This window comes from Mytilus californianus, unplaced genomic scaffold, assembly GCF_021869535.1.
Source record: "Mytilus californianus isolate M0D057914Y unplaced genomic scaffold, xbMytCali1.0.p SCAF_30, whole genome shotgun sequence".
NCBI lineage: Eukaryota > Metazoa > Mollusca > Bivalvia > Mytilida > Mytilidae > Mytilus > Mytilus californianus.
The window spans coordinates 1,201,198-1,228,996 of NW_026262680.1; the positions used below are offsets into that span (position 1 = coordinate 1,201,198).

At 31.2% G+C, this 27,799-nt stretch overlaps 1 protein-coding gene across 4 annotated transcripts; it reads right to left on the reverse strand.

Annotated features, from left to right (window-relative positions):
• Window positions 1-418: 418 nt before the first annotated feature.
• On the reverse strand, window positions 419-27,643 carry LOC127736385 (leucine-rich repeat-containing protein 34-like). 4 transcript variants are annotated; one of them, XM_052246898.1, is made up of 12 exons: window positions 27,549-27,643; window positions 25,685-25,813; window positions 23,478-23,492; window positions 19,877-19,921; window positions 18,522-18,711; window positions 16,774-16,857; window positions 14,452-14,580; window positions 12,841-12,972; window positions 10,835-10,953; window positions 8,056-8,211; window positions 7,549-7,675; window positions 419-1,047 (listed from the first exon to the last, which is right to left on the reverse strand). In XM_052246898.1, the coding sequence occupies exons 2-12, from the start codon at window positions 25,798-25,800 to the stop codon at window positions 823-825; spliced, it is 1,338 nt and encodes a 445-aa protein (XP_052102858.1). In that variant the 5' UTR covers window positions 25,801-25,813; window positions 27,549-27,643; the 3' UTR covers window positions 419-822. The 4 variants fall into 4 exon arrangements, with proteins under 4 accessions (XP_052102858.1, XP_052102857.1, XP_052102859.1 ...); XM_052246897.1 differs by having other exon boundaries at window positions 27,544-27,643; XM_052246899.1 differs by lacking the exon at window positions 19,877-19,921 and having other exon boundaries at window positions 27,544-27,643.
• Between the last annotated feature and the right edge of the window lie 156 nt (window positions 27,644-27,799).

A 27,799-nucleotide genomic window follows, 5' to 3' on the forward strand; every position in this document is an offset into this window, starting at 1 on the left:
GTATACTCAAAATCAAAACGAAGAAAAAATGACGTCCTACAGTGAAATATTGTCCGGATATAATAATAACACAGAACAAAACAATAACAGTCACTACAAATGAAAACCATCCCAACTCAAGTTCAAGTAATTATGTAATATCTATATTCCTAAAAGATACTGATGTTCCTGGTTCTATGAAACCAGAGAGATCTTTGTGGGTCACCAACGTAGAAATTTATAAAGCAGTCGGAGAAAAGATCTTATCTTTATATGTATGTCCTGTCCCAACGAATGGCATATTGTTGAAGGCCATATGGTTGCCTATAATTGCTTACATCCACTTCATTTGAACTTTGGTGGATAGTTGTCTCATTGGCAATCATACCACATCTCCTTATTTTTATTATTATATAATCATTATTTAAACCAGGTACCATGTTAGTAAAATGTTTTAATGAGTATGCATTATAAACAAATGATTTATATAATGAAAATATCACAGTTTACCTCAACAATAAAATTAAAATAATAAAGAAGAGAGACACAAGGTTGTTCTTCTTCTGAAAGAACCATGATAGTAATTGATTCATCAGATTTAAAAATTAAAGCTCTGAATTATTTACTGATATAAGTAATAATTTTCTATTCAACAGAATTTTAAATTCACCGAGAATCTTGTAATCAGATAATAATAGTTATCAGTAAAAATATACAGTTTTTCATTTCCTTCTGTCAAATTCAGCCATGAAAATAACAATTTTTCAAAAAACATAACCTTTTTGTTTCAATTGTCAAAATTCAAAACAATATCTAGATTGAACACAAAAGTAAAAATGATTGTTAATAAACTGTCAAATTTTTCATAACAATGACATCAGATCCTCTTGGATTTTTGCCTCTTGGCTGCCAGGATGGTACATCATCCCCGTAACTTGGTGCAAAGTAAGTATGGCGGCTTATCTGATGACTTAGTTCACATAACTTGGTAGCACCATCTACAACATATGCCTGGACATCTGTGTTCTCCTTGCTCAGTCTACCATTGTCTATCAAATTAGCAAAAGCCTAGAAATAAAAAAATAAATAAGAACAAAATATTACTCAATGAAAAAGGTTTCCACTGCAGAAAAAAGTAAGTAACCATATTAGTACACAAAATGAGAAAACATTACTAGTTTTAAAGCCCTTTCCAAACGATTTTTATAGTTAGTTCTTATGTGGTGTTATTTCACCATTCTCATGTATGCAAGGGGAGGAATTGGTCTACCAAAACATGATAATCCTACAGTACAGGTAGAGACTTATTATTATGGATGTCTAGATGTCAGACTGGTCAGACAGTTGTCTCAGTGTAATTAACACCTGCTGTGATATTAACCTGTACAATATCCGAGTGGAAGGTCGTAAATCAATCTGTACCAGCTTGATTAGAATTAAATTTTACCTGTACAGATATTTTAGTATTTATGGAGGATAGATAATAAATGTAAAATATTGTTTTGTATTCAAAGAAAAAATTACAATAAAAATAAAAATTTAATATCATGAATATGGGATCAACTTTTTTTTAACTTGAAAATGAAAGAAAGACGATTTTTAACAATGTACTGTAAAAATGTGTTGCCAATTATAATAATTGTGTTTGTGCCAATAAACTATTTGTATTTGTATTTGTAAACCGTAAATATTTCATTTTATTCAAAATTATAACAACCAGGACTGTTTTCAATCGAAGTTTTAATCAAAATGTTGAGACATCAATCCCGTAAATCATACGAGTTTTCGTTGATGGTTACAATATTTCCCCCTTTTAACATCCTGTTCCTTTATGTTAATAATAGAAACACAAATTTAAGTTTAAGGCCAACATATCGTATTTATAAAGTATATAAACAAATTGAATATAGGCATTGTGAATAAACTGTTATTTTCCTTTCGTTCCCCGTCGGAGCCTCTACGTCTATTCATACCTGTCAATCATTTCTCGCAAGTAAAACAATTTGGTCAGTCAGATCATCCGTGCTTTCTATTTTGACATATATTTCCCGTTAATCTCTTTGAAACAATTGTTTTTTTTTACAATATTTATAACACCGTGATCATCTTTCGATTCCTAGTTTTATATAAAAAAAACTTTTCATATGCACGTCAATATTCTATGACCCAGCATTATTTTAAATTTTGTTTGTTAATAAATTTACATATAATGGAAATAACAGATTTGTTGACACTCGTTGTATTATAACAAAGATATTGCCTTTCTATTTCCATGTTTGAAATTTTAATGAAGATCGTGTTTTTTATAAACATATTTTACGAATTGTGTCAATCAATACACAAAGATCAAAGTTTTACACTATTCATGATCAGCCGTCTTTACTTTTGCGTCGAATTTCTAGCCATTCTAAAGCTCGTGCAGTCAGTAAGATTTTGTAAATCGATGTCGGCAGTTTAAATTGTATAATTCCCGAACTTTAAAGGAGGTGTCCGAATAAATTATTTAAATAGGAATCTGGGTGTTGACTGATAAATATAATAAATAAAATAGTTAAAGAAGACTAAAGCTTGTTTTGTTTATATGTACAAGGATTAAATTTTCTATTCTGGTAAATCAATTATTAATGGATCTCGATCAAGAGCCTCAAAACTAACGCACAATACTGCCAATCATTACGTATCAAATTCAATCATGAATGGATTTTCCCACGGTCGGTCAGTAAGGTCACCTGTGTTAACTGTTACGATATTTCCCGCCATATGAAAATCACGTGCATTTGACAAAATTAATCCCAGCTATTTTTAGCATTCAACATTTTATTGTGAGTGAAGTCAAGTTCAAAGTTCAACCACATTGCTGTTGATCACTCATATGTGTATCATGGAATTGTCTTTTCACGGCAAATATTTTTTTTTAGATTGGTGTCAAAAATACAACATACAAGTTAACATGCATTGCGCGTAAATTAATATTATGCAATTAAGAGTCAATGCAGCACCATAAAATTATTTAAATGGGAGTAATTGCATTTCTTTAGACTACAAATCATAGTAAATATTTAATTAACTGGTCATCAAACGATTGAATGCTTCTAGTTTTAATGTCCATTCATGTCAGTGGCAATTATTTCATGCATATTTAACAAACACAGAAATATCAAAATAAACCTAATTCCCAAGAAGAATCGTTATCTTCTTCTAGTGTTATTATTTGCGTACTACTTTAGTTATATATCACCAACTTTCGGACAATATTTGTTTACAGTAAAAAGTAAATTCACAATTATAAAGAATCACCAAACTACTAGTATACAAGTATTGCTCACTGTAATTATTTTTATTTCAGAACTGACCCAATGCAGACTGAAAATTAAATACAAATGTAGTGTTGTCAAACTAAAACGTATACAGCAGCACTTTGCACATCATTCTGCTAATCAATGGGTTTACGTGGAAAATAAATCAGTAAAACAAAAATAACCTTCCAGAAATAAAAAAGAAAATATTTTAAAAACTGTATGCCAACAGATACGAATAAGATACATAACAAAAAAAAACAAGGGAACATAAAAAATAATATTTTGAGGAATATAAACAGCATTTGAAATATAAAAAGCCATAAATAAAAAAAAAGGCTATTTTTATCAAAACAAAGTTGTCTCCAGTACTTCACCTGTAAAAATATTTTATGTCAAATACGATGTAGAACTAATCAATAAAGTGACTGAGAGGTTTAAATCACAGGTAACCTGATTCTGAAATCAGTGAAGCGTGATAATCTAGTAGCATGAATTGAGATGAAAGGACAATTATATTACCGTTTACACCACGATCTGTTGATTAATGACCATACTACCTACCATAAAAAAGTCGAATTATTCATTTCAGACATGTCCCAGTCCGTTATTTATAGTAATAAGTCTCTACCCGTACTGTATCACATTCTGTATGTGCCTTCCGTAGCCCAAAACCTATATCATGAATATTTCAGGGATTGTTGCTTGTTGCTGTCTGGCTAGTTTGTTTTTCATTTGTTGCTGTGGTATAAATCAGGCCAGTCATTTCATCATAAGAATTATTTCACACTTTGTTATACAGGTCCTCTTAAATCTTATAATACATTATGGGTTTGCTCATTGAGTTCAGTTGGTTTTTTGGCATGCTATATTGGCTATCATCTGTAATCAATTGGTGGCTGGACGTTAAGCAAACAACAATCAATCAATCAATTGATTGGTGGCTTATAATATGAGATATAGTATGACAACTTGTTTTTCCCAAAACAATCAACAATTCCATCTCTGTTATTGTTATGTTTTAGTACTTGGCTTTATTAAAATACATCTATTTAAAATTACCTTTATATCACATTTGCAAGGTTACTTTCTAGTGAATATTAAATTAAATAAAAAGCTTTGTATTGGTCTGATTAAGCCCCTTTTAACTAATTTTTACAGTTTGTTCTTATGTTGTACTGTTACACTACTGTTCAAGGTTAGGAGGAAGATTTGGTGCCAACAAACTAGTTTAACCCCGACACATTCTATATGTGCATGTCCAAAGTCAGGAGCCTGTATGAAGTTTAGTGGTTGTCGTTGGTTCATGTCTTGTCATATTTGTTTTTCTTAAACTGTTTTGTAATAAATACAAGAGTGCACACGCTGAAATGTCTCGCCTTCTTTACTAACCATTGATATTATGCTGATAGTCCTAAATATAAAGCTTTACTAGAACTATCACATAAACTTAACATGATCCATGAAAATGAGGTCAAGGTCAGATAAACCAAACTGGAAATAAATGTACACCTTACAATCATTCCATACACCAAATATGCTTTAAATATAGTTGACCTATTGCACATCTAAAAAACAAACTTAACCGGGAAAACTTAAATTGATCAATGAACCATGAAAATGAGGCCAAGGTCAGATGAACCCTGCCAGACAGACATGTACACCTTACAATCATTACATGCTTTAAATAAAGTTGACCTTTTGCATAAAGTATTTAAGAAACAAACTAAACCAGGAAAACTTAAAGATTGACCAATGGGCCATGAACATGAGGTCATGGTCAGATGATAATTGCCAGACAGATATATACACTTTACAATCATTCCATACACCAAATATACTTGAGCTATTGCTAATAGTATAAGAAAAACAGACCAAAAAACAAAAACTTAACATTGAGCAATGCACTGTAAAAATGAGGTCAAGGTCAAATAAAACATGCCAGACTGACATGTACATGGTAAAATATTTTGATACATCAAATATAAAATATAATTGACTAAATGCATACAGTATTAGAAAAACAGACCAAAACACAAAAACTTAACTATAACCACTGAACAATGAAAATGAGTTCAAGGTCAGATGACACCTGCAAGTTGGACATGTACACCTTACAATCATTCTATACCCCAAATATTGTATACCTATTACAGTATTAGAACAAGAGTGCACACGCTGAAATGTCTCGCCTGCTTTACTGACCATTGATTTTATGTTGAAAGTTTTAAAGATAAAGGTTTAACTAAAATCATCACAGAAACTCAGGTCAGATAAATGCTGTCAGACAGACATATACACCTTACATTTTTTTTATACACAAAATATAATTGACCTATTGCTTATGATAATTGAAAAACAGACAAAAAAAAAACAAAAAAACTTAACATTGACCAATGAACCATGAAAATGAGGTCAAGGTCAGATGATACCTGGTAGACAGACATGTACACCTTACAATCATTCCATACACCAAATATAGTTAACCTGTTGATAATTATAGTACTTGAAAAACAGACAAAAACACAAAAACTTAACATTGACCAATGAACCATGAAAATGAGGTCAAGGTCAGATGAAACCTGTCAGACTGACATGTATATGTACCTATTACAATCATTCTATACACCACATATAGTTGACCTACTGCTTGTAGTATTTGAGAAAAGGACCTAATCACATAACTTTAACCTTGATCGCTGATTCATGAAATGAGGTCGAGGTCAGGTGAACCCTGTCTGACGGACATGTAGATCTTGCAAGGAACACATATACCAAATATGGTTATCCTATTACTCATAATAAGTGAGAAATTCACATGACAAAAAAACTCAATTTTTTTTCAAGCAGTTGCTGAACCATGAAAATGAGGTCAAGGACATTGGACATATGACAGACGGAAACTTCGTAACATAAGGTACATGTATCTGCATACAAGATATGAAGCAGCCAGGCCTTCTACCTTCTGAAATATAAAGCTTTAAACAAATAGTTTACGCCGCCTCTTGATAGTAATACCTATGTCTCGCATACTGCCACTTTCGTCGCAGGCAAGACAATAACAGACCAAAACACAAAAACATAACTATACCACTGAACCATGAAAATGAGGTCAAGGTTGGCACCTACCAGTTGGACATGTACACCTTACAATCATTCCATACACCAAATATAGTAGACCTATTGCTTATAGTATCTGAGATATGGACTTGACCACGAAAACTTAACCTTGTTCACTGATCCATGAAATGAGGTCGAGGTCAAGTGAAAACTGTTGTACGGGCATGATGACCTTGCAAGGTACGCACATACCAAATATAGTTATCCTATTACTCATAATAAGAGAGAAATTAATATTTTAAAAAATCTTAACTTTTTTTTCAAGTAGTCACTGAACCATGAAAATGAGGTCAAGGACAATGGACATATGACAGACGGAAACTTCATAACATAAGGCATCTATATACAAAGTATGAAGCATCCAGGTCTTCTACCCTCTGAAATATTAAGCTTTCAAGAAGTTAGTTAACGCCGCCGACGGATCACTATCCCCATGTCAAGCTTTCTGCGACAGAAGTCACAGGCTCGACAAAAATGAGGCTGTTAGTTTTCTCAATTGAATTGTTTCATATTTTTCATGTTGGGGTCTATATATCTGACTATACCGTATAGATTTTATCTAGTTTTTGAAGGCAGCACGGTTGCCTACTATTACTCAAATCCACTTCATTTGAACTGTGGTGGATAGTTGTCTCATTGGCAATCATACCATATCTCCTTATTTTTATATGAATTAGATATTCATGGTTTAAGGAAAATTAATCTAATTGTTCCAAGATAGACATATTTATACTTGTATGCATATTTATCTGCCATTATTTCGAGCAAACAAGTTCCTGTGGATAGACAGATTTACATTTGTATACAAATTTGTCTGCCATTACTTTAAGTCAACAAGCTCCCCTAAAATTATGCATCACAATTTATAACATTTGACATCATAATTTATAAAAGATTGTTGCATGACTACAGAAGATTATTCAAAGACAGATCTAGGGGGAGAAATTCAGCTTAATACTGAAAAGTGTAAATATGTCTATAGCTATATATTACATCAAACATTGTAGCTATGAAAAGTAGTTGCTTATATTATGTACACTTTTCATCTTCTTGCCCTTAACATTTTTTTCCTAGTCAAGTTCTGTGGACATCAGTAAAAATGGACGGACTTATGTCATCATTGAAATTAATGGCCATCATTGTATTATCTTACGATTGCTGCTGGTTCCTCTAGCTTATTTCCCCAGATGTAGATATTAGTTAAAGTTGTGTTGGTTTTCATTGCATCAGCCAAGGAACACAGTCCTTTACTTCCAATATTGTTACTGGTTACAACTAAACTGTAAATATTAATAAAAAAATATCAACTTTAGTTTAATACAGTGTGAGTCCTGTTTGTATTTTTTACTTTTCTTTAAGTGTCATATCAAGTATTTTACATTGTTAAATATTCTTAGTTTCTCTTCCTAAATGTGATGTTACCTTTCTTTTTGGGTTCCTATCTCGAGTCATAAATCTCTGTAAGGTTTTTCATTACCATTAATTGGTGTTTTGTCTATCTAAAGAAATTTGTATTGGTTTTTATATCTTCTGACGTTCCTGACAAACTAGCTCTGAGCCAATAGATTTTTGTGCTCATCTATTGTTGATGATAGTATGGGAAGATGATCTTCAGGTTCAAACTTATCTTTTTTTTTATACTTTTGTAAAATCAACTTACGTTTTTAGGTTTGTGTTCAGTGAAGCCAGCGCATTGGCTATATGTATGGCTCCATCATCCTCCAATCTGTTATACCCCAAGTCCAAGACTTCAATAGCAGTATTCTTCTCCAATACTTTTGACAACTCATTTATTCCATCTCTAGTTATTCTATTGCTGTAATGAAATCATTATAATAGTATGTTAGTGTAGTGGAGATGAGATGCAAGTTTGGGCAATTATTAATGTAATACTTTATCAAAATATTTGTACATTTTTTCTTTTATCTTACCGCCTAATATTTTTTAGATCATGGACAGGATACTTCAAAATATTTAAGGAATGACTGTAATATTTTTTCTGTCTATGAAGAAATAACATCAAAAATGTGGTGCACACTGAATAACCCGCGTAGCGGTTTATTTTAAAGTGTGCACCACATTTTTTATGTTATTTCGAACAGACAGAAAAAATATTACAATCATTTCTTATAATTTAATTCTAAATTCCATTTTAAACCGGAGTAAACCATGAAAAAACGTTGATGACGTCACAGTCACATGACAAAATTATGTCTATGAGCTGATAAACAAAACAACGTCAGCCAATCAGAAGACGCGTTACATCCAAATTTTAAAAATTAAAATATTAGGCAATGACATCATGTATTAGTACAGCAACGTTGCACGTTTATGTTCATCCGAATCAATTTATCAATGAAATGCACATGACTTCAATCACACAACCCAACAACTATCACAACGTTGCCTACCCATAAAAGTAGCTTACAGCTTACTAATTATTTTATTTTATTTGATATTTTCAACCCCCAATATCGTAATTACAAATTGCCGATAAAAAGAAACTAGAGGCTCTCAAGAGCCTGTGTCGCTCACCTGTTTTACTGATGCTTTGGAAATCATGTAAAATAAGGTTAAAATCATAATTAATAGTATTAGATATTAGATATTATAATGATATCTAAGATAATAACAAAAAACTGCAAAATTTTTGTAAAATTACTAACTCAGGGGCAGCAACTCAACAACGGGTTGTCGGATTCGTCTGAAAATTTCAGGGCAGATAAATCTAAATCTGATGAACATTTTTGCCACCTGTCAAATTTGCTCTAAATGCTTCGAATTCAGTTTCAGAGATATAAACCAAAAACTGCATTTTACCCCTATGTTCTATTTTTAACCAAGTTGGCCATGATGGTTGGAAGGCGGGGTCATTGGACAAATTTTTTAAACTAGATACCCTAATAATGATTATGGCCAAGTATGGTTAAATTTGTCTCAGTAGTTTCAGAGAAGAAGATTTTTGTAAAAGATAACAAAAATTTACGAAAAATTGTTAAAAATTGACTATTAAGGGCAATAACTCCTAAAGGGATCGACTGACAATTTTGGTCATGACAACTTATTTGTAGATCTGACTTTGCTGAACATTATTTCTGTTTACAGTTTATCTCTATCTATAATAATATTCAAGATAATAACCAAAAACTGCAAAATTTCCTTAAAATTACCAATTCAGGGGCAGCAACCAAACAACAGGTTGTCAGATTTGTCTGAAAATTTCAGGGCAGATAGATCAGGACCTGATAATCAGTTTTACCCTGTGTCAGATTTACTCTAAATGCTTTGGTTTCAGAGATATAAGCCAAAATCTACATTTTACCCGTATGTTCTATTAATAGCCATGGCGGCCAGCTTGGTTGGTTGGCGGGGTCATCGGACACATTTTTTAAACTAGATACCCTTATGATGATTGTGGCCAAGTTTGGTTAAATTTGGCCCAGTGGTTTCAGAGGAGAAGATTTTTGTAAAAAGCTAACGACGACCACGACGGACAACGGACGCCAAGTGATGAGAAAAGCTCACTTGGCCCTATGGGCCAGGTGAGCTAAAAAGGCATTTTTATTTTTTTTATTAATGACTCCATCAGCTCGAATATCTGTTTGCACTGTCAGGCTTGCTTGATATTCTTGCTGATTAAGTTAGTATCAAAAACAAAAATGCTACTATTCTTTATACATTATATTTGTCTTCAATTATAATTATTGATCATGTGGCCTTCTACTGAGCTGAATTTCTAGACACCTCTCTATCACTTTATTATACAGTCAGAGCTCAGACATAAACAAATCTAATTTTGAAAGTCTGAATGTGTATGTTTCATGGGTTGTTGCCCCTTAAGATATAACAAAATATGACTGCAATAAGTCAATTAGTGTTCAGCAAAAAATTAGACCTCAATCAAAATGTTGTGAATATTGACTTCTTCAAGTCGATAAGTTACCCAAATTTCCTAACTTCATTAACCCATGCACAAATATGAAAAGGTTAAGTATCAGCATGAAATTCATAACTAATATTAATGAAAAAGAAAAAAATTTTAGATATATGAGGAATAAAATGTTTATTCAGAAAATTATTTAAGAAATAGCTCAGGTTCACATTTACTCTGAGAAAAGTGTTTATTGTCAAAGATGATGTTCTTTTACCACAAATCTCAAATAATGTGCTTTCATTCTCTTTTATTTATTAAACATAAATTGACCTAAATAAGACTGTCCATTTTTTGACTTTGTTAGTTAGGTCCATAATTGTAAACCCATGTTTATCATCATTCACAATTTGAATTCTGTAAGTGAAAAAAAACCAAATTATTCAACAAGAAAAAAAAAAGAAAAATATAATTCAAAAATAAAAAAACTTTTTTTTGCCAGAGGTCTGACTATTATATCATAGTTAACCTTTAATTTTACCACTGGAATACTTTTAAGCATACATACCAACTAAGATCCAAATAGGTTAATGTATTGTTATGCATTAAATTCTCTGCAAGTCTTGTCATTCCAAAGTCTCTCATATCATACTTTTGAAAATGAACTTCTTTTAATGTTGTATTAACCTACAAAATTTAAAAAAAGGTTTAGTTTGTATTTTTAATTATGCATCACAGATATGTGTGTATAAATGCGTTATTCAACTGACTCAGACAGTACTGGCATGTGCAGATTATAAGATGGCATTTTTCATATCAGACCGTTTATCCGCCCAAAGGTCATGATATCAGCCTAACAGCCGAAAGGCTTGAGGGATGATATCATGAACAAGGGCCGATGAAGGGCCTGATATGAAAAATGACATGTAATGATCTTTCTTTCGTTTACTTCAGCAGAAGAAATACAGACAAGAACTGTTTTAAAACTCTGAAAAAAATGAAAGATCATATCATAGGGAACAAGTTTCAAGTTGTTTGGACTTCAACTTCATCAAAAACTACCTTGACCAAAAACTTTAACTTGAAGCGTGACAGACAGATGAACGAACGAGCGAACAGACGCACAGACTGAAAAACATAATGTCCCTAGCTATAGGTGGTGCATAAAAATAAACTTGTTCAGAAAACAACTTTGGACTAAAGTCTAGTGGTCATTATAACAAGTTGAATTTGGATTAATTAATTAATTTGGCTGATTAATGAAGGAATTTGTGAACATAGACCTCCATGGAAACAAAAGGGAAATAACTATAACTCAAAATTTGTCAATCAACAACTATATATACATGAGTATACCTAAATAATTAAAAACTATGAGAAGGTTGCAAACTATTCTTTTATAATTTAATTTTGAATGTAACGCGTCTTCCCATTGGCTGTCGTTGTTTTGTTTATCAGCTCATGATAGACATAATCTTGTCATGTGACCTTGACGTCATCAACGTTTTTTCATGATTTACTCCGGTTAAAAATGGAATTAAGAATTAATTTATAAGAAATGACTGTATATTTTTTTCTGTCTATTCGAAATAACATAAAAAATGTGGCGCACACTTTAAAATAACCCGCTACACTGGTTATTCAGTGTGCATCACATTTTTGATGTTATTTCTTCATACACAGAAAAAATATTACAGTCATTCATTAAATAACTTTATAGGTTTCTGTACCTATTAATTTCATAAAACAAAATGTTAATTAAACAAACTCTTATATCTTGGCTGCTTTAAATACTAATTGACCCCTAACTAATACTGCCAGTTTCAAATAGATTATATATATTGGTTGATTTCAGCACTGTTGGCTATTTTGAGTCAACAAGATTTTATTGGTGGAGGAAGCCGGAGTGCACAGCGAGAACCATCGACCTTCATTTAAATTGATTTAATAGGAAAGGTAACAATCCTAGTCAACTAAGATTGGACTCAAACTCACAACCTCAGGAACAAGATTAATTATATAATTAGACTTCATAAATCTGCAAGGAGTGCTGGTACCTAATGTTTTTTTGTCTCTTTGGCAGCAGTTTCTAACCAGCTGCAGTTGCAAGCAAATTTTGACCTTGTTACTCAAATTATGTGCCCTTGTTTGAGTTAGTGGTCATCTGGTTAGGCGCTAAAATGGTCCCCCATTTAAGATTCTTTCTAAAAATCATAGTTATCAGCAGTTTATTTTGACGAGAGGAAACTTTAACAAAATAAGAAGTGATTGTACAAAAAAATCAAGGCATTACATGTATCCCAGCAATAAGAATTAATATGGAATAATCTTACAAATTCTCCACCTAAAAATATGATTCACATTTCAGATTTTTCAATTTATCAAACTTAACCATGATTTCGAAGAGTGGAAATTTCCACACAAATTTGAATAAGATCTTAGAAGAAATGAAGGTAATATCACTGCTACAAGAATTAACATCAAATATTTTTAGTCCCCTCCTGAATTACCAAATACAACATGAAACTATTTGTTAGTCACAACAACTTTTCAAATTAAAATAAAACATTTCACCTTCAGCATTTCAGCAAAATGAACGGTGGTTTCTTCCTGATGTGAGAACAGAATAGGTCTGTTTATGTTCAGTGCCTTCAGAGTTTTGTTGTTATACAGTACTGTGGAAATGGCAATGATGCTCTCAATGGTCTGAAATAAGAAAACAGTTTTGTGTTCCAAGATCTTATAGAAGCTTCTTCGCTACATTTTGGTCTAAAATTAAGTAGCAGATTTATGATGTGCTACTATTTAATATTTGCTGCAAACAATTGGTTGCTTCCAATTTTTATAATAAAAATCTCTCTTATTATTCAAACTCTTGAAAGAAATAATTCAAATTTAAGCAATACTGAGTTTCTCCAATGTACCGTTTGTTCTACTGAAATAGTGTTGTTGTCTCTCAAGTAATATTCATTTGATTGATGGATAATCAATGTTTTTCAGCAAAAACTGTGAAACATTTTCTGAACTTTTGCAAGTAAAAAAAAATATTGCAAATATTGTTTACTTTGATCTTCTCTTTCACAAAAGCAACATCAAAAGTGAGATATTCACAAATATTAATCATCTCAAAGCAGGTTAATTGTTTAAATCCACTTCAATTGGTCTTGTCTCATTTGGCAATCATACCATATCTTTTTATTTTACATGTATATAGAAAGGGCTAAACACACAATTTGTTTTAAAATTTCACAAAAATAAGTTGGTTTGCTGTACTAGTATTACATGTATATTTAAGACAATATCTTATTAAGTTACTCTAACAAATATACCTTACTTTAAACAAGACTTAAACCCTGTCAGATTTTCCTCATGCTACCTCACAGGTTAAAGGAAGATATATTTTCCTACCTTGACACATTAAACAGATTCAGAGCCTAGTCTTTGTTCTGTTTCACAGATTCTGAATGATTTGCAGAGAAGCAACATATTCTAATTCTTAAAAGTCTTTGATATTACCAAGCATGCAATTTAGCTCATGACCAACAGTACTATTGTTACCAAGGTAATAGCAGTATTTTCAGAAAAACTTTACTTTGTTATTGTTAGCAAAATCCTATACCTCGGTTGAGGAAAACAGCATAAATCTTTTGAGCAACCTCAATACACATTGTGTCAGCAACACCACAATTGTTTTAGTTTAAAAAAAAAATGTACTTTACAGAATGTTTAAGCATTCAAAAACATGTTTAACTCTGCCACATTCTGTATGTGCCTGTCTCAAGTCAGGAGCCTGTAATTCAGTAAATGTTGGTGGTTGCTGTCTGTCATAATTTTCTTGTTTTGTCATAAATCAAGCTGTTAGTTTTCTTGTTTGAATTGTTTATCATTTTGTCATGTTTGGGCCTTTATATAGCTAACAATATACATTAGTGGTGTTGCTCACTATTGAAAGCCATACAGCCACCTATAGTGTCTTACATGAACTTCATTTGGACTATAGTGGATAGTTGTCTCATTGGCAATCATACCACATCTTCTTATTTCTATATCAACACATAAGTGTCACCAACACATAGTTCCTCTAGTTTTATGGAGAAAAAAAACCTACTAAGTCAGTGTATGCAATAAATATCACATATAGTATCTCTTATCATGCTTATAGTACATATATTAAGCAAAGCTTACTAAATCTGTGTCTGCTACATCCAGTGCCTCTAATGTCGTATTGACCTGCAGAGCTTGGGCAAACCACATTCCTCCCTTGTTTCCCATTTTATTTCCTGTCATTCTTAGTGATTTCAAGGATTCATTTTTCTGCAATAAAAAGTTTAGGTCAAATTTTATTAATTAGTTTCAGCTAGATAGTCATAGATTATTAAATCACATTTTACAAAATGGTTAATATATTGACCAGAAATATTGAAAATAATCTTTTCATCGGAAAAAAAGATTTTTTACAGAAATTCAAATATCTATCATAAATATGAAAACTTCAGATTTGGAAGAAAGAAACAAACAAAAGCAAAAATTGTACTATGACTTAGAACAGGATATATTTAATATAAAACTTTAGTATTGGGTTATAAAGTACATGATACTATGTATCTGATGATATAAATCTTTTCTTAACCATCTTGATCTATTTAATTCATAAAAGTACTCATATATCAAATTATAAACAAAAAGGTATAGATGCTTATGCAGTTTTCAGAAATGAATTTTTGAACACATACGAAATTAAAAAATTGATTAAAGCTAAAAACAGCAAATTTTTAAATGATATAAAAAGATACATATGATCATGAATAGCTAGATATCTACTATTTTCAGATATACGAACATTTTGTAAAACCTCATCATGTATGCATTCAATAGGTCTGAACACGTGGAAATAAATTAAAACAGCATGCTTACTGAAACTAAAATACAGTAGTTGTATGTAAACTCAAATGCGCATAATTTATCACATGACAGCTCAATCAGGATGTTGAAACTAACTTATGACGCCAAGACTTACCACTTACAATACTTAATTAAAGTTTAAGCTGTTTGCAAGAAAAGTCAATAAGACGCATGAATTCATCAGGACAACTGATTAACGGTTCTTTACAAAAGTTAAGGTCAATGATCATAAAGTTCTAATACTAAGAAACAAAACCGGACAAACTGTACATTTTCCATAATCATGTGACTATATATTTTCCAAAAATGTTTGTATTAACAATGAGTTGTAAAACTAACTAACTACTTATGAATATGAATTCATTGGGTAATTTCCCTTGTTATTCAGTGACTTATTCACATGGATACTTGGCCAACTGCTGTAGGTTGAGTAATTTATCATTACAGCAAAGAAAAGTGCAATAAAGATATTTTTAGATGAAAAAAAAAGTAAGGGTTCCGTGGAACCCAGTGTCTCGCCTACTTTTTCTATTAATTGCAGGCTCAACAAAAATGAGGAAGTAAATCAATAAAAATATTCCTCTTGATACTATCTTTTGATTGTAAGAAGCTTCTGTCCAAGTTTGGTAAAAATCCAGGACAGTTTATGAATCTAATAAATGTTTAAACACTTTAACTGCAGACTGAATGTAATGTTAACTGGAAGAAAACAAAATTTCCTTCTAGATACTAGCATTTGATCATAAACAAGCTTCTGTCCAAGTTTGGTACAAATCCAAAATAGTATAAGAAAGTTATTAAAATTTTAAAAACTTTAACCACAGAGTGAATGTGTTGTTTCCTGGCAGAAAATCTAAGTCCATTTAAAAGTAAAATAAGGAAAAAATGGATTTATTTTTTTACAAAATTTACTTCTGGATACTATCTTATGATCATAAACAAGCTTCTGTCCAAGTTTGGTACAAACCCAGGATAGTTTAAGAAAGTTATTTAAATTTTAAAAACTTTAACCACAGAGTGAATGTAATATTTCCCGGCAGAAAAACTAAGTCCATTTATAAGTAAAATACGGAAAAAATGGAATTTTATTTTTACAAAATTTACTTCTGGATACTATCTTATGATCATAAACAAGCTTCTGTCCAAGTTTGGTAGAAATTCAGGATAGTTTAAGAAAGTTATTAAAATTTCAAAAACTTTAACCACAGAGTGAATATTTGTGGACGCCGCCGCCGACGGAATGTAGGACCGCTATGTCTCGCTTTTTCGACTAAAGTCGAAAGGCTCGACAAAAAAAAGAAAATAAAAGAACAGGATAGCTCATAGAGTTTTCTTCTAAATTTCTCTCTCAATAATTAATATCTATTATTTATTATTAGTCAATGATGATATCAGAACAAACGTGTTTTCAAAGAACAAGAGTAGCTTTTGTTACACAATTTACTAGTTTGGTGTGAGAAAAAGCAGTACAAGTACCATTAAAGGTTTTTGACCATCACTAGTTAGCTTTGATAGTTATTTGTTTTTAGCCATATATTTAGGATACCTTGTCATATATATAAGCAACTACCACGTATATATTTGTTTTCCTTTTCTTATAATTACCAATAATGCCTTAGCTATATGCTCAGCTCCTACTGCTCCGATCTCATTACACATTAAATTCAGGTCTGTTAGCTTTGTTGTTTCCTGAAAACGGATAAAGACAATAAATTATCTCCCTGTTTTTGTCTATCATGAAAATCGAATTATCTCCCCTTCACTAGTACTGTTGATATCAAAATGTTTATTGATCAAACAAATGCATAATTTTCTAAAATATTTATATAGATTTTTTTAATGTCAAGTTTTTAAGTAGTGAACTGTAGACATATATCTGTACCTAAATCAACATGTATATCAAGTTTCTAAAATTTTGTTCATGTCTTGAAAGAAGTATACAATATTTACAAGAAGGATGCCATGTTTGTAAAACATCTGTCCTTCTAATTGTATAATTCAATATTCATGAATCATCTTCAGAACATTTACCATTATTTTTCAAGAAGATAGCATTGTCACACTAAAGTCAGTCTATGAAGAATATACATGTAACTCTCATACATAATTATATTCTGTAAACAAACAAATTTTTGTGGGGACTTTATTTACCAAACTTTCACAATGCAATTAGAAAAATAACGTGTAGATAAATTGTTGATATTATATAAATCTCCAACTGGGCCACTTATCTTTGGTCAATTATATTTGGTATGCATTTGTATTAGCATTTGCACTTCTGATTTTTATGGAGATTCAATGAACAAATAATGTTGGTAACATTCCTCTTAAATACATGTACCTAACATTAAACATGACATCTCTCCCCGTTTTAGCTGAATTTAAAGACAGTAAAACAGTAGAATAAGCCTTGAGTTATAGTAGGGCTTGTTTATCGAGTACTGTCACTTTTATGACGGGAAAAGTATGGCTGTTTAAGGCACAAGGTCAAGTCAAAGTGGTTGATTTTTCTGAATTACATGAATGATGAAATGGCAAACCCACATAGGATGTCCGATTCATGCTTGGCCCAGGTGGACAATGTGCGATAAATTCATATTTGTTCGGTAAATTAAATGTGACCTTTTTGGAAGCCTTGGTTCAATAAGGTCTTGTTCTTATTTTAAGTATCTGTATCTTTTTTTCCTGTAATTTCTTTATTTTATTATTTATTCCTAGTTTTTCAGTGGTACTCTGCAAGTTTTTAATTGTATATTGTATCCGTTCATTGTCACAAAGTATATTCAATAATTGTCCTGATATACTGTAAATTCATTATTATTCATCGGATACCAATTTTGGTGAAATCCATTTGTATAGAAGAACCACTGATTAAAATGTTCAAATTTCGTTAGGTTTGTGTGCATGTAGACTTTGGAAAAAACAACATCAACAACTATATCCATAACACGAATGTTTCCATAGTACACGGATCATCATCGCAGCCCCACTCACACTATCATTTTCTATGTTCAGTGGACCGTGAAATTGGGGCCAAAACTCTAATTTGGCATTAAAATTAGAAAGATCATATCATAGGGAACATGTGTACTAATAAGTTTCAAGTTGATTGGACTTCAGCTTCATCAAAAACTACCTTGACCAAAAACTTGAAGCTGAAGCGGGACAGTAGACGAACAGACGGACAAACGAACGGGCGGACGCACAGACCAAAAAACATAATGCCCCTCTACTTTCGTAGGTGGGGCATAAAAATACTATTTTCCTCAGCCTAGGAAAATTGTTACCCATGAAAATAAATGAATCCACAGAAGCCTCCATGTAGGTTTTAATCCTTAACCATGATTTCTTACCTCAATGAGGTTAGCAATAAACTTTGCTCCTTCATCAGTAATCAAATTGTATCGTAGATCTAGACTAGTCACATAACTGTTATTCTGCAGAGTTTTGTACAATGCCTCACAGTCTGGGTCCTCTATACGTTTGTCTGTCAACAAATTATTGTTTCCCGCCAAATACAAGTGCATCTGGTCTTTGAAATCACTGCAATTTTCATAGTCAATTAACACATTGATTGGTCACTAATCTATGTACAAATTTAGATATAATAAAGTACAAAAATAAATTGAAAAGACATTCTGGAAAACCTTTGATGAAAATAATGTGTTTGAATTTCATGACCTACAAAATTTCCAGAAATATAAATTAATAATTAAGGTGATCAAATTATTTTAAATCATAACATCCCCTAATATTTTTAATTCACAATTATGAAATTTTCATATAAACTCAAATTTGAAAAAATGGACTTTCAAATACATGAAATTGGTAAAGCTATAGCCTTTTCATTGATGAACCTTAAATTCAGATTACTCAAAGAGTATAATAAATTAAAGGTATCAAAATATTAAGATATATCCCTTTTTTAAAACCTTTATTCATTTATTTTGTACTGTTAAACAGCACACATGATATTCGTGATTTTTGCAATATTTTTCAAATATAGCATTTATTTATTATAAAATTCTAAATTTCTGAGCTGAAAACTAAATGTATTACAGAAAAGCATTTATTTGTTAAGGAGTTATACATCATGTCTTCAGTATTAGCTAACATAAACCTTTCACCACACCAACTCAGCCTGCAAACCATCGTTAGAGTTAAATAACATACATGTTAAAAGAGAAATTTCATAGAGGAAATAATTTATATTATAAAGAAACTGATTTTATCTTGTCTTTACATATACTTAAACTGTACATGCACTGTTTTGGCAATATTAACGAGACAACAAGAACAAACTGTTCAGAATGACTATTGCATATCAAAATAAGAAGATGTGGTATGATTGCCAATGAGACGAATATCTACCAGAGAACAATGTAACTGACGTAGATGTTAGCAACTATCCGTCATCATTGTGTTCGTCTCTCACTCAGCGTATTAGCTGTACAAATGTGATGTTTATTAATTGTTAATCATTTCGAATATCAATCTTTTTATAACGTTTTTTGATATCAAAATACGTTTGATTAGTTTAAAAAAATAGAGATGATAGCATTTCCGTGTTAAAAAACAATGCATGTACCTTACAAGTGACAGGGTTTTAGAAATGTCAATCTTGAATTTTTTTAAAATAAATTCCATGTGCTGTGAACAAATTGCATTATGGGAAGTACAAAACCATGTGACTCTCATGTGATCTCACCTGTCAGTACTTATACTTTTTCTACCTGAACCAACTCTCGTACCACTAATAAAATATTTTAAAAAGTCAATAAAAAAATATCAAATACATTAAAAACGAATTGACCAACCAAAGTGACACATGTATATTTTTACTTCCTCAGCAATCATAACAGAATGAGTCATTTTCTTATATCATGACTCTTTACAATTATGAATACATTTGTTGTGTAGATAGTGTTCCCAGGAAAAAAAAAAATGAAAAAAGTAGATAATTTAAAAAAAATTCATGCATCATGCATACATTAAAAATTCTATAAAAGCTCAGCATATTTTAGACCCAAATGAATAGATCTTGTGCATGCAGATTAGTATCTATACATGTAGTTGGTTTTATTGGTAGAGTCTAGAATATCCGGAGCACCTGAGATCACCCCCCCCCCCCCCTTTTTGATGGGGTTCTTGTTGCTCAGTCTTTGGTTTTCTATGATGTGTTTTGTATACTGTTGTTGGTCTGTTTGTCTTTTTCTCTTTTATAGCCATGCCATTGTCAGTTTATTTTCAACTTATGAGTTTGAATGTCCCATTGGTATCCTTTGCCTCTCTTTGAGTTATTCCAAAGAAAATAAATTGCTTCGCCGAGCACAGCTGGATACGACTACATCAAATACTGGACCTTCAGTTGTCTTAGGTTACTTTAAAGTCAAGTTTAACTCATTCTATAATTAAAGAACCTTAGTGAGTGCGCTCACATACCCCACGTCCCCACATTGTCATTGGAGAAATAAAATATGTGTAAGAAAAAAAAATTGTATAAGAAAAAAAAATTGAATCATAATTTCCTGTCAATATGCACATCTACATAGTATGTCCTTATTATCTAAAAAGGTTTCATGAAATTCTGTTGTGTGGTATCAGAGGAGTTGCGATGACAAACTGTTGCAGTAGTACATTGAAGCAAATAAGTTCAAAGGGGCGTAACTCCTAGAAAAAAAATTGAACCGTAATTTCCTGTCGATATGCACATCTACATAGTATGTCCTTATTATCTAAAAAGGTTTCATGAAATTCTGTTGTGTGGTATCAGAGGAGTTGCGATGACAAACTGTTGCAGTAGTACATTGAAGCAAATAAGTTCAAAGGGGCGTAACTCCTAGAAAAAAAATTGAACCATAATTTCCTGTCGATATGCACATCTACATAGTATGTCCTTATTATCTAAAAAGGTTTCATGAAATTCTGTTGTGTGGTATCAGAGGAGTTGCGATGACAAACTGTTGCAGTAGTACATTAAAGTAAATAAGTTCAAAGGGGCGTAACTCCTAAAAAAAAATTGAATCGCAATTTCCTGTCGATATGCACAACAACATAGTATGTCCTTATTATCTAAAAAGGTTTCGTGAAATTCTGTTGTGTGGTTTGAGAGGAGTTGCGATGACAAGAAACAGGATTGACGGACTGACGGACAGACAGACGGGTCAAAAACATTATACCCTCCGCAACTCGTTGCGTGGGGTATAATTATAATACATGTACTTTTCCACACTGAATTTGGGATAATCATAAAATTCATGCTAAACCCAAACTAGATAAACTAGAACAAGACATTCCCGTTGGCCACTCTCCCATATATATATGGCAAAATCCATATAGGCATGTTATGTGTCACTGAGGAAATAATCACACTTTTTTCAGAACACCTATCTTCTAAAATTCAGTCAGGGAATGAAGTTTGTTTAACAATCTAAGATTAAAACTGTAACAAAGAGTTTAGTGCATGCATGTTAGAGCTAAGATGAGTAAAAATAACTCATGCATATAACAAACTCAGATGAGTAATAAAATTGCTGGTGAAATCATACATTTTCCAAATTCTAAATATAATCTGCATATTCAGTTTTAATCAACAGTGTAAGAATATGTTATTACACTGCTTTTAATAATATCATTGAAAATTTTATTATCTTTTTTCCTATCTAAATTAGTATGTTTGTTTGAATGAATCCATGTAAGATTGACCTAGTTTCCAAAATTCTTAATGTTATTTGTAATTGCTTGATGGATGATTTAACAAGTTTTATATTCTGTCAAACAAAAGAAAAGAGAGATGGATCACCTGAACCTTTAACATATATATGAGGGTCTGGATTGGGGTCATAATTTCTATATACTCTATTTTTTAGGCCATTATTGAATCTTTTCTTTATATTTTAGCACCTAATAATTCTCTATTTTTAAATATTTTGCCTACTACTCTCTATTCTGTAAACCCCATCCAGACCATCACATATAGGAGGGTCTGAATTCGGTTTCACAAAAAAACTTAAGACTAAGATTGATCGTAAGTATACTGAATTGTTCATGACTTACGATCAATCTTAGTCGTAAGTTTTTTTGTGAAACCGACTCCTGGATAGGGGTTCCTTCATTTCTGTATTCTTTAATTTTTTAGGCCACTTGTCTCTATTCTTAATACTTTATACCCATATTTATATTTTAGCACCTCATTGTTCCATATTCCTTATATCTTATCCCCTTTATCCTCTATTCTGTAAACCCCATCCAGACCATCATCATATAAATCTTTTTACTCAATAATATATTTTATTGGAAAATATGTGATAAACCAGCATACTCAAGACCTATGTCATTTATCTACATGCACATGCATTTTACTGTTGGTTACATGCTGCTATCTTTAAACTGCTTGTCAAATGACATAGTTCAATACCAAGTTAGAAGAAGACAAATGGTTGTCCTTGATAGGAGTAAAGATAATATAACAGAGTAACACACAAACAATAGAAGATTGGTTACTGTGTTAAAAACTGTGAAATGTGAGAATTGTTAATTCATAAACAGACTGATTGTATATTAGTGACCAGTGTTTCAAATTTCTCCTGATATCAATATTAATGCCTTACTTAAATAGATTCAATAAAACAAGAGTCTCCAGCGAGTCTGTATTGCTCACCTGGTGTTTGTACATAATGCTGATTCATGTTCCATATACATGTATTTAAAATCATTTACTAAAATTGTTTAATCAGAATTTAAGAATATTAAAATAATGGAGATGTGGTATGATTGCCAGTAAGACAACTGACCCACCAGAGTTCAAATGAAATGGATGTGTAATACACAATTAAGTTGTTCATCTCATAAAAACCTCATTAAACCACATATAATTCAAAATAATGCAATCATTTGCAGAAGACCTTCTCCACTTCATTCCAAATAAGTTTTGCTAAAATTAGCCTTGTAGTTTCAAAGAAGTGCCACCATTGCCCCCATGTCTGCCATCAAATCAACTTTAAATTAAAGATTGTTTGTAGAGGGTCTCTAAGTCATCTGCAATCTGAAAGGGTTGAAAATATTTCGCCAAGTAATTTCAGAGCAGTAGATTTTCGAAAAAATTGACATAATAAAACAAATGTTTCCCATGTTTTTTTTAAATTTGGCCATGTTTTTTTTTTAATCAATTCTTAATTAGAGCCATTATCATAACAATTCAAACAAAAGTATGTTTAAGAATATATCAGGAGATTTTAAAAACACCAGCAATCAGTCCTTAGTTTTAAATAGAAGTGAATGGTGACTGTGTACCACACTTCCATACTTACCCAGTTTTCTTTCGTCTGTAGTGCGGTGATAATTGTGAATTTGTTAGTTAATGTCATAAAAAATGTGGACACACAATAATGTATTAATACAAATAATAACATTTTCATCTATTATTGAAGGTATAAATAAAAGTACGAAATAAAATAACGTGCACAGGTTTAAATTTATGAACTTTTTTTAATATAGTTTCTACACACACTGTGTAAATATATATGTATCTACATGTATTATTGTTTAAAATTGAAATACTAAAATTTATAAAAAAAAAAAAGAAAAAAAGGAAAGCATGCCTTTGTTAATCAAACATTTCTGCTGACTAATAAACATATAAGATTATTGAATAAATGTGATTCTAGTCATACATGTATACATTTTCTAAATCTGCAAAAACCATTTTAACAAGACTTCCATGGACCAATCTTGTTCCTCATTGTTCCATACAGATGTGTGTAATTACGCAAACATTTCATCATTTTTTATTCTTCACCAGAACTTTTCATTCAAAAGTTTTTTTATAAACGTCAATGCTCAAGCCACACTGGTGACTTTATCTTACATTAATATGGTGAAGAATAAACACAAAGTATCATTCCTCAATATGAACAATGCAATTTTTTCCCCCTTATATAAATCAAGAGTCAATTAAATTTCCCACTATAAATTACTACATCCTGCGTCTGACAAAGATTTCACCCAAATCAGATTATCTGCTTTAAAATTACGTCTTCATTGACATGATTTTCTATTTGCTTTGATTTGTTCTGAATATCATTCAACATTTGATCCACAACAAAACTTATATTACAACATGGTATAAATTTCCTTTAAGCTTGTATGCTGACTTTGGTAAATGCATGAAACCAAATATCCAGGAAAATGAAATTATTTCTAAATCCTCAAAAAAAATAATAATACCATCGAAAATAAATGAATTCACAGTAGCCTTATAACAATAATAACATACCCATTTTTTTATGACTTTTTTTCATTAAGAATTGAATGATCATTTTGTAGTTTTATTGTGATGAAAATATATTTATGAAAGAACATTTAATTTGAAGATCATATCTTCCTTAGATAAATATGTTCATCAATAACTGAAAATTAAGAGTAAAAATAAATAGTCTGTATCATTAAGTTCTAAAAAATTTAGTTTTATCATGTTTTTTTGTGTAATATACTAAAAGCAAGAATGCATAGTTTTTCTTCTAAAAGCAGTTGTCTTTTTATGATGATAGCACTCTTCAATAAGTCAAAAAAATTTAATAAAATAATAATTCAATGGATGTATGAGTTATTCCCCTTCTTAGGAAAACAGCACACACAAGGGTATTCAGTTAAAAAAAACACTTGATAAGGGATTTCATTATCTCCCATGTAGGATGGTAAATGTCTTTTTTGTAGGAGGTACTTTTCTTTATAATGTATGATTACCCTATATGAAAATATCACAATTAAGATGACCTTAATCAATAGAAAGATATAAGTACTGAGCTATTGAAAGGCATGCTTGGTGGTGATTACATCATGATGTGTCCCTGTTAAAGTGTTTACTTTAAAAGAATTATCTGAGAGGGTAATTATATATAATCAAACTGTTTTCACCTTCAATTAGCAGCAATCACCATCTTGCATAGTAATTCACTCATTAATTTCAAGCATACATGTATGTGAATTTTTACCAAATCCCCTTGTGTGTTCTGTTCTTCATGTTTTCTTCAATGCATGCAATGGGAATAATAAATACTGTCTTAGCATACAACATTTTTAATAATTTGAAATGATGAATTATATCCAAGATGGATTAATATATTAGGCTTTAAAAGAAAATATCACAAATAAATCAGAATCCAAGCTAAAAGTTGAAATTGAAAGGAGGGGGCCCGCATTAGTGGAAGATAGCGAAAATATATTTATAATTGGGAATTAGCACTTGTTAGTTTTTCCCTTTTTCATGTTTTTCCGGCATTCTATTGAATAGAAATCAAATGTAACAAAATTGTCCTATCAGAAAAAACAAACTGCTAATCATTCACTCTTTATGGGAGCATAAAAGTATCCTAGGGAAAGGGGAATAACTCATATTCTAATTCAGTTCAGGATTCATGAAATGGGTAATCAAAAGTGCTATACATCATGTTCATATTTGTTTTAGAGTGAATGTTATTACAATAGAGAAATACTCAAATGTATAATCAATACATACAATACAGTGTCTTCTTTTTCCCTTTCAAACATTATCATAATGTATGGATGTGGCTCTCTGTTTAATTCTGTACACACTGCCTCATATCTGTATGCTGTGGAATGGATGTCGGACATCTTTGATGTTACTCTGCAACAAGATCGAAAAATAACTAATATTAAAGAAAAAATATGGTAGACAGACCAAGATGGAGGACCCAATATATTTTACATACAATTGTTGTGATAGTCTGACATTGAAATTCAAATTATTCGATGTGTGTTAACTTATTTGAACAATTTATTTCTAATAATTGAAAAGTAAAATGAGACAGTAAGATAATAATATATATGAACATATACATAATTGTACAATGAAATATATACAATTTAATCCAGAAAAAAAATACTTCTGAATTCAGATACTTTTTCTGAAATTTGATTCTCTTTAACATCAAAATAATGCAAAGTGAAATCAGACAGCAAGAAAATATTTAATGTTAATCCAGAAAAAATACCGCCGTTTCCAGGGGTTTTTTTTTCTGAATTTTGATCCTCATAAACCTCAAAATAATACACATAAAAATATGAAAAGAATGATAATACATGTAGGATTAAATTTTTATGTAATTTTATCTTATTGTTTCATTGTGTAATATTGTTGTTCTTCCATAGAGGTAAGTAATCTTTTTGATGTTCAGAGGTGGTCGGCAGTGTGCAGTGCACAAAAAGTTGTAAAAGTTCCTTGCACAATAATATGACGGACATAATTATTCAAAAGGTAGATAACTGGGTATCGGGTTCATTCGTTCCCATAATATGTTTGCACCTCACAATTTTGGCCCCAGGGTTCATTTGCACCCAATTTTTATCGAAATACAGGTTTATTTTTTTTTTATGTTTTTTTAGATGTATATACATGTGTCACAATATTTATATTTTCATAAATAAAGTTTCGTGAATTTTTTTAATGAAATATTGTTTTGTGATTAGTTGATTAAATATTTAATGTTAATATGGTATTTACAAAGCTATGATGGTATACTTGTTATATGTCAACTTTGAAAATCATGATTGTTATTGATTTGGACCTAATTGCATGCTAATAAACATGTGCTTTGTGGCCCAGTTTTTGTGTTATTTCTTGTTGTCGTGGCAATGTCATTCTGACGAGTTTGATAGGCATTTGGTATCTTCTCCTTTTCTTTTACATTAGTCTTAGCTGAATGAACTTGGCCTTCTTATTCATTTGGTCAATATAATTCACAAAAAAAAAAACTAATGGGAACCTGTGGATGAGTATGAATTGTCGTGTACCCAAAACGACATATCTCAAAATTATATACTTGAATATCTATAAAAAAAAGCAGTACAACACCATGTAAAATAAAGTTTTCTGGTCAAATCTATGTTGGATCTCAGGTAAATATTGAGTTTTTAGTTTTTCAGGGAGTTCTAGGGAACTTGTGGTACCTAAAAAATATTTGTGTTCAAACAGGGAACTCGTGGTACCTAACAAAAGTTGTTTTCAAACAGGGAACTCGTGGTAACGAAAGTTGCGGTCAAACTGAAAGACAAATGCCAAAAATGGTAAAAAAGTAAAGTTGATTGTTAATGTTATGTCATCATAATGACCCCTCTCACCATTCGATAATTGTTATATCTGTAGAATAAATAATGCTATGATGTAGTTATTGTTTAGGAAATACCAAACGAGATCATTTAGGAAAGGTATTGCGAAACGTATCTTTGACTCTGGTCGTACGAAATTTAGGCGCAGGTGATATCATATATCTGCAGAGTTCACCGCCTGTAATTTTGTTGGATTAAGGAATAAATGTTATAGGTATTTTGAAGGTTTGTAAGAAATTATCTTATTACTTTACAATCGTATTCAGCAACCAAAATTCGGGTTCCCCGCCAGCGTTTGTTGCTACAACAGTTTTTTCTCGTGAATTCTCGGAGCAGGTGATTGCTAACAAGGGCGATAATCGAAGAATAATGTCTATCGAAGTACCCAAAGTCACACTAAAGAGTGTATAAAACATGAACGGCCTTAAAAAAAAAATTTCTATGAGAAGTTGCTCGGTACTCTGCTCATCGCAGTTTCGTTCTCTTTTCCGAATTTTCCGAATAG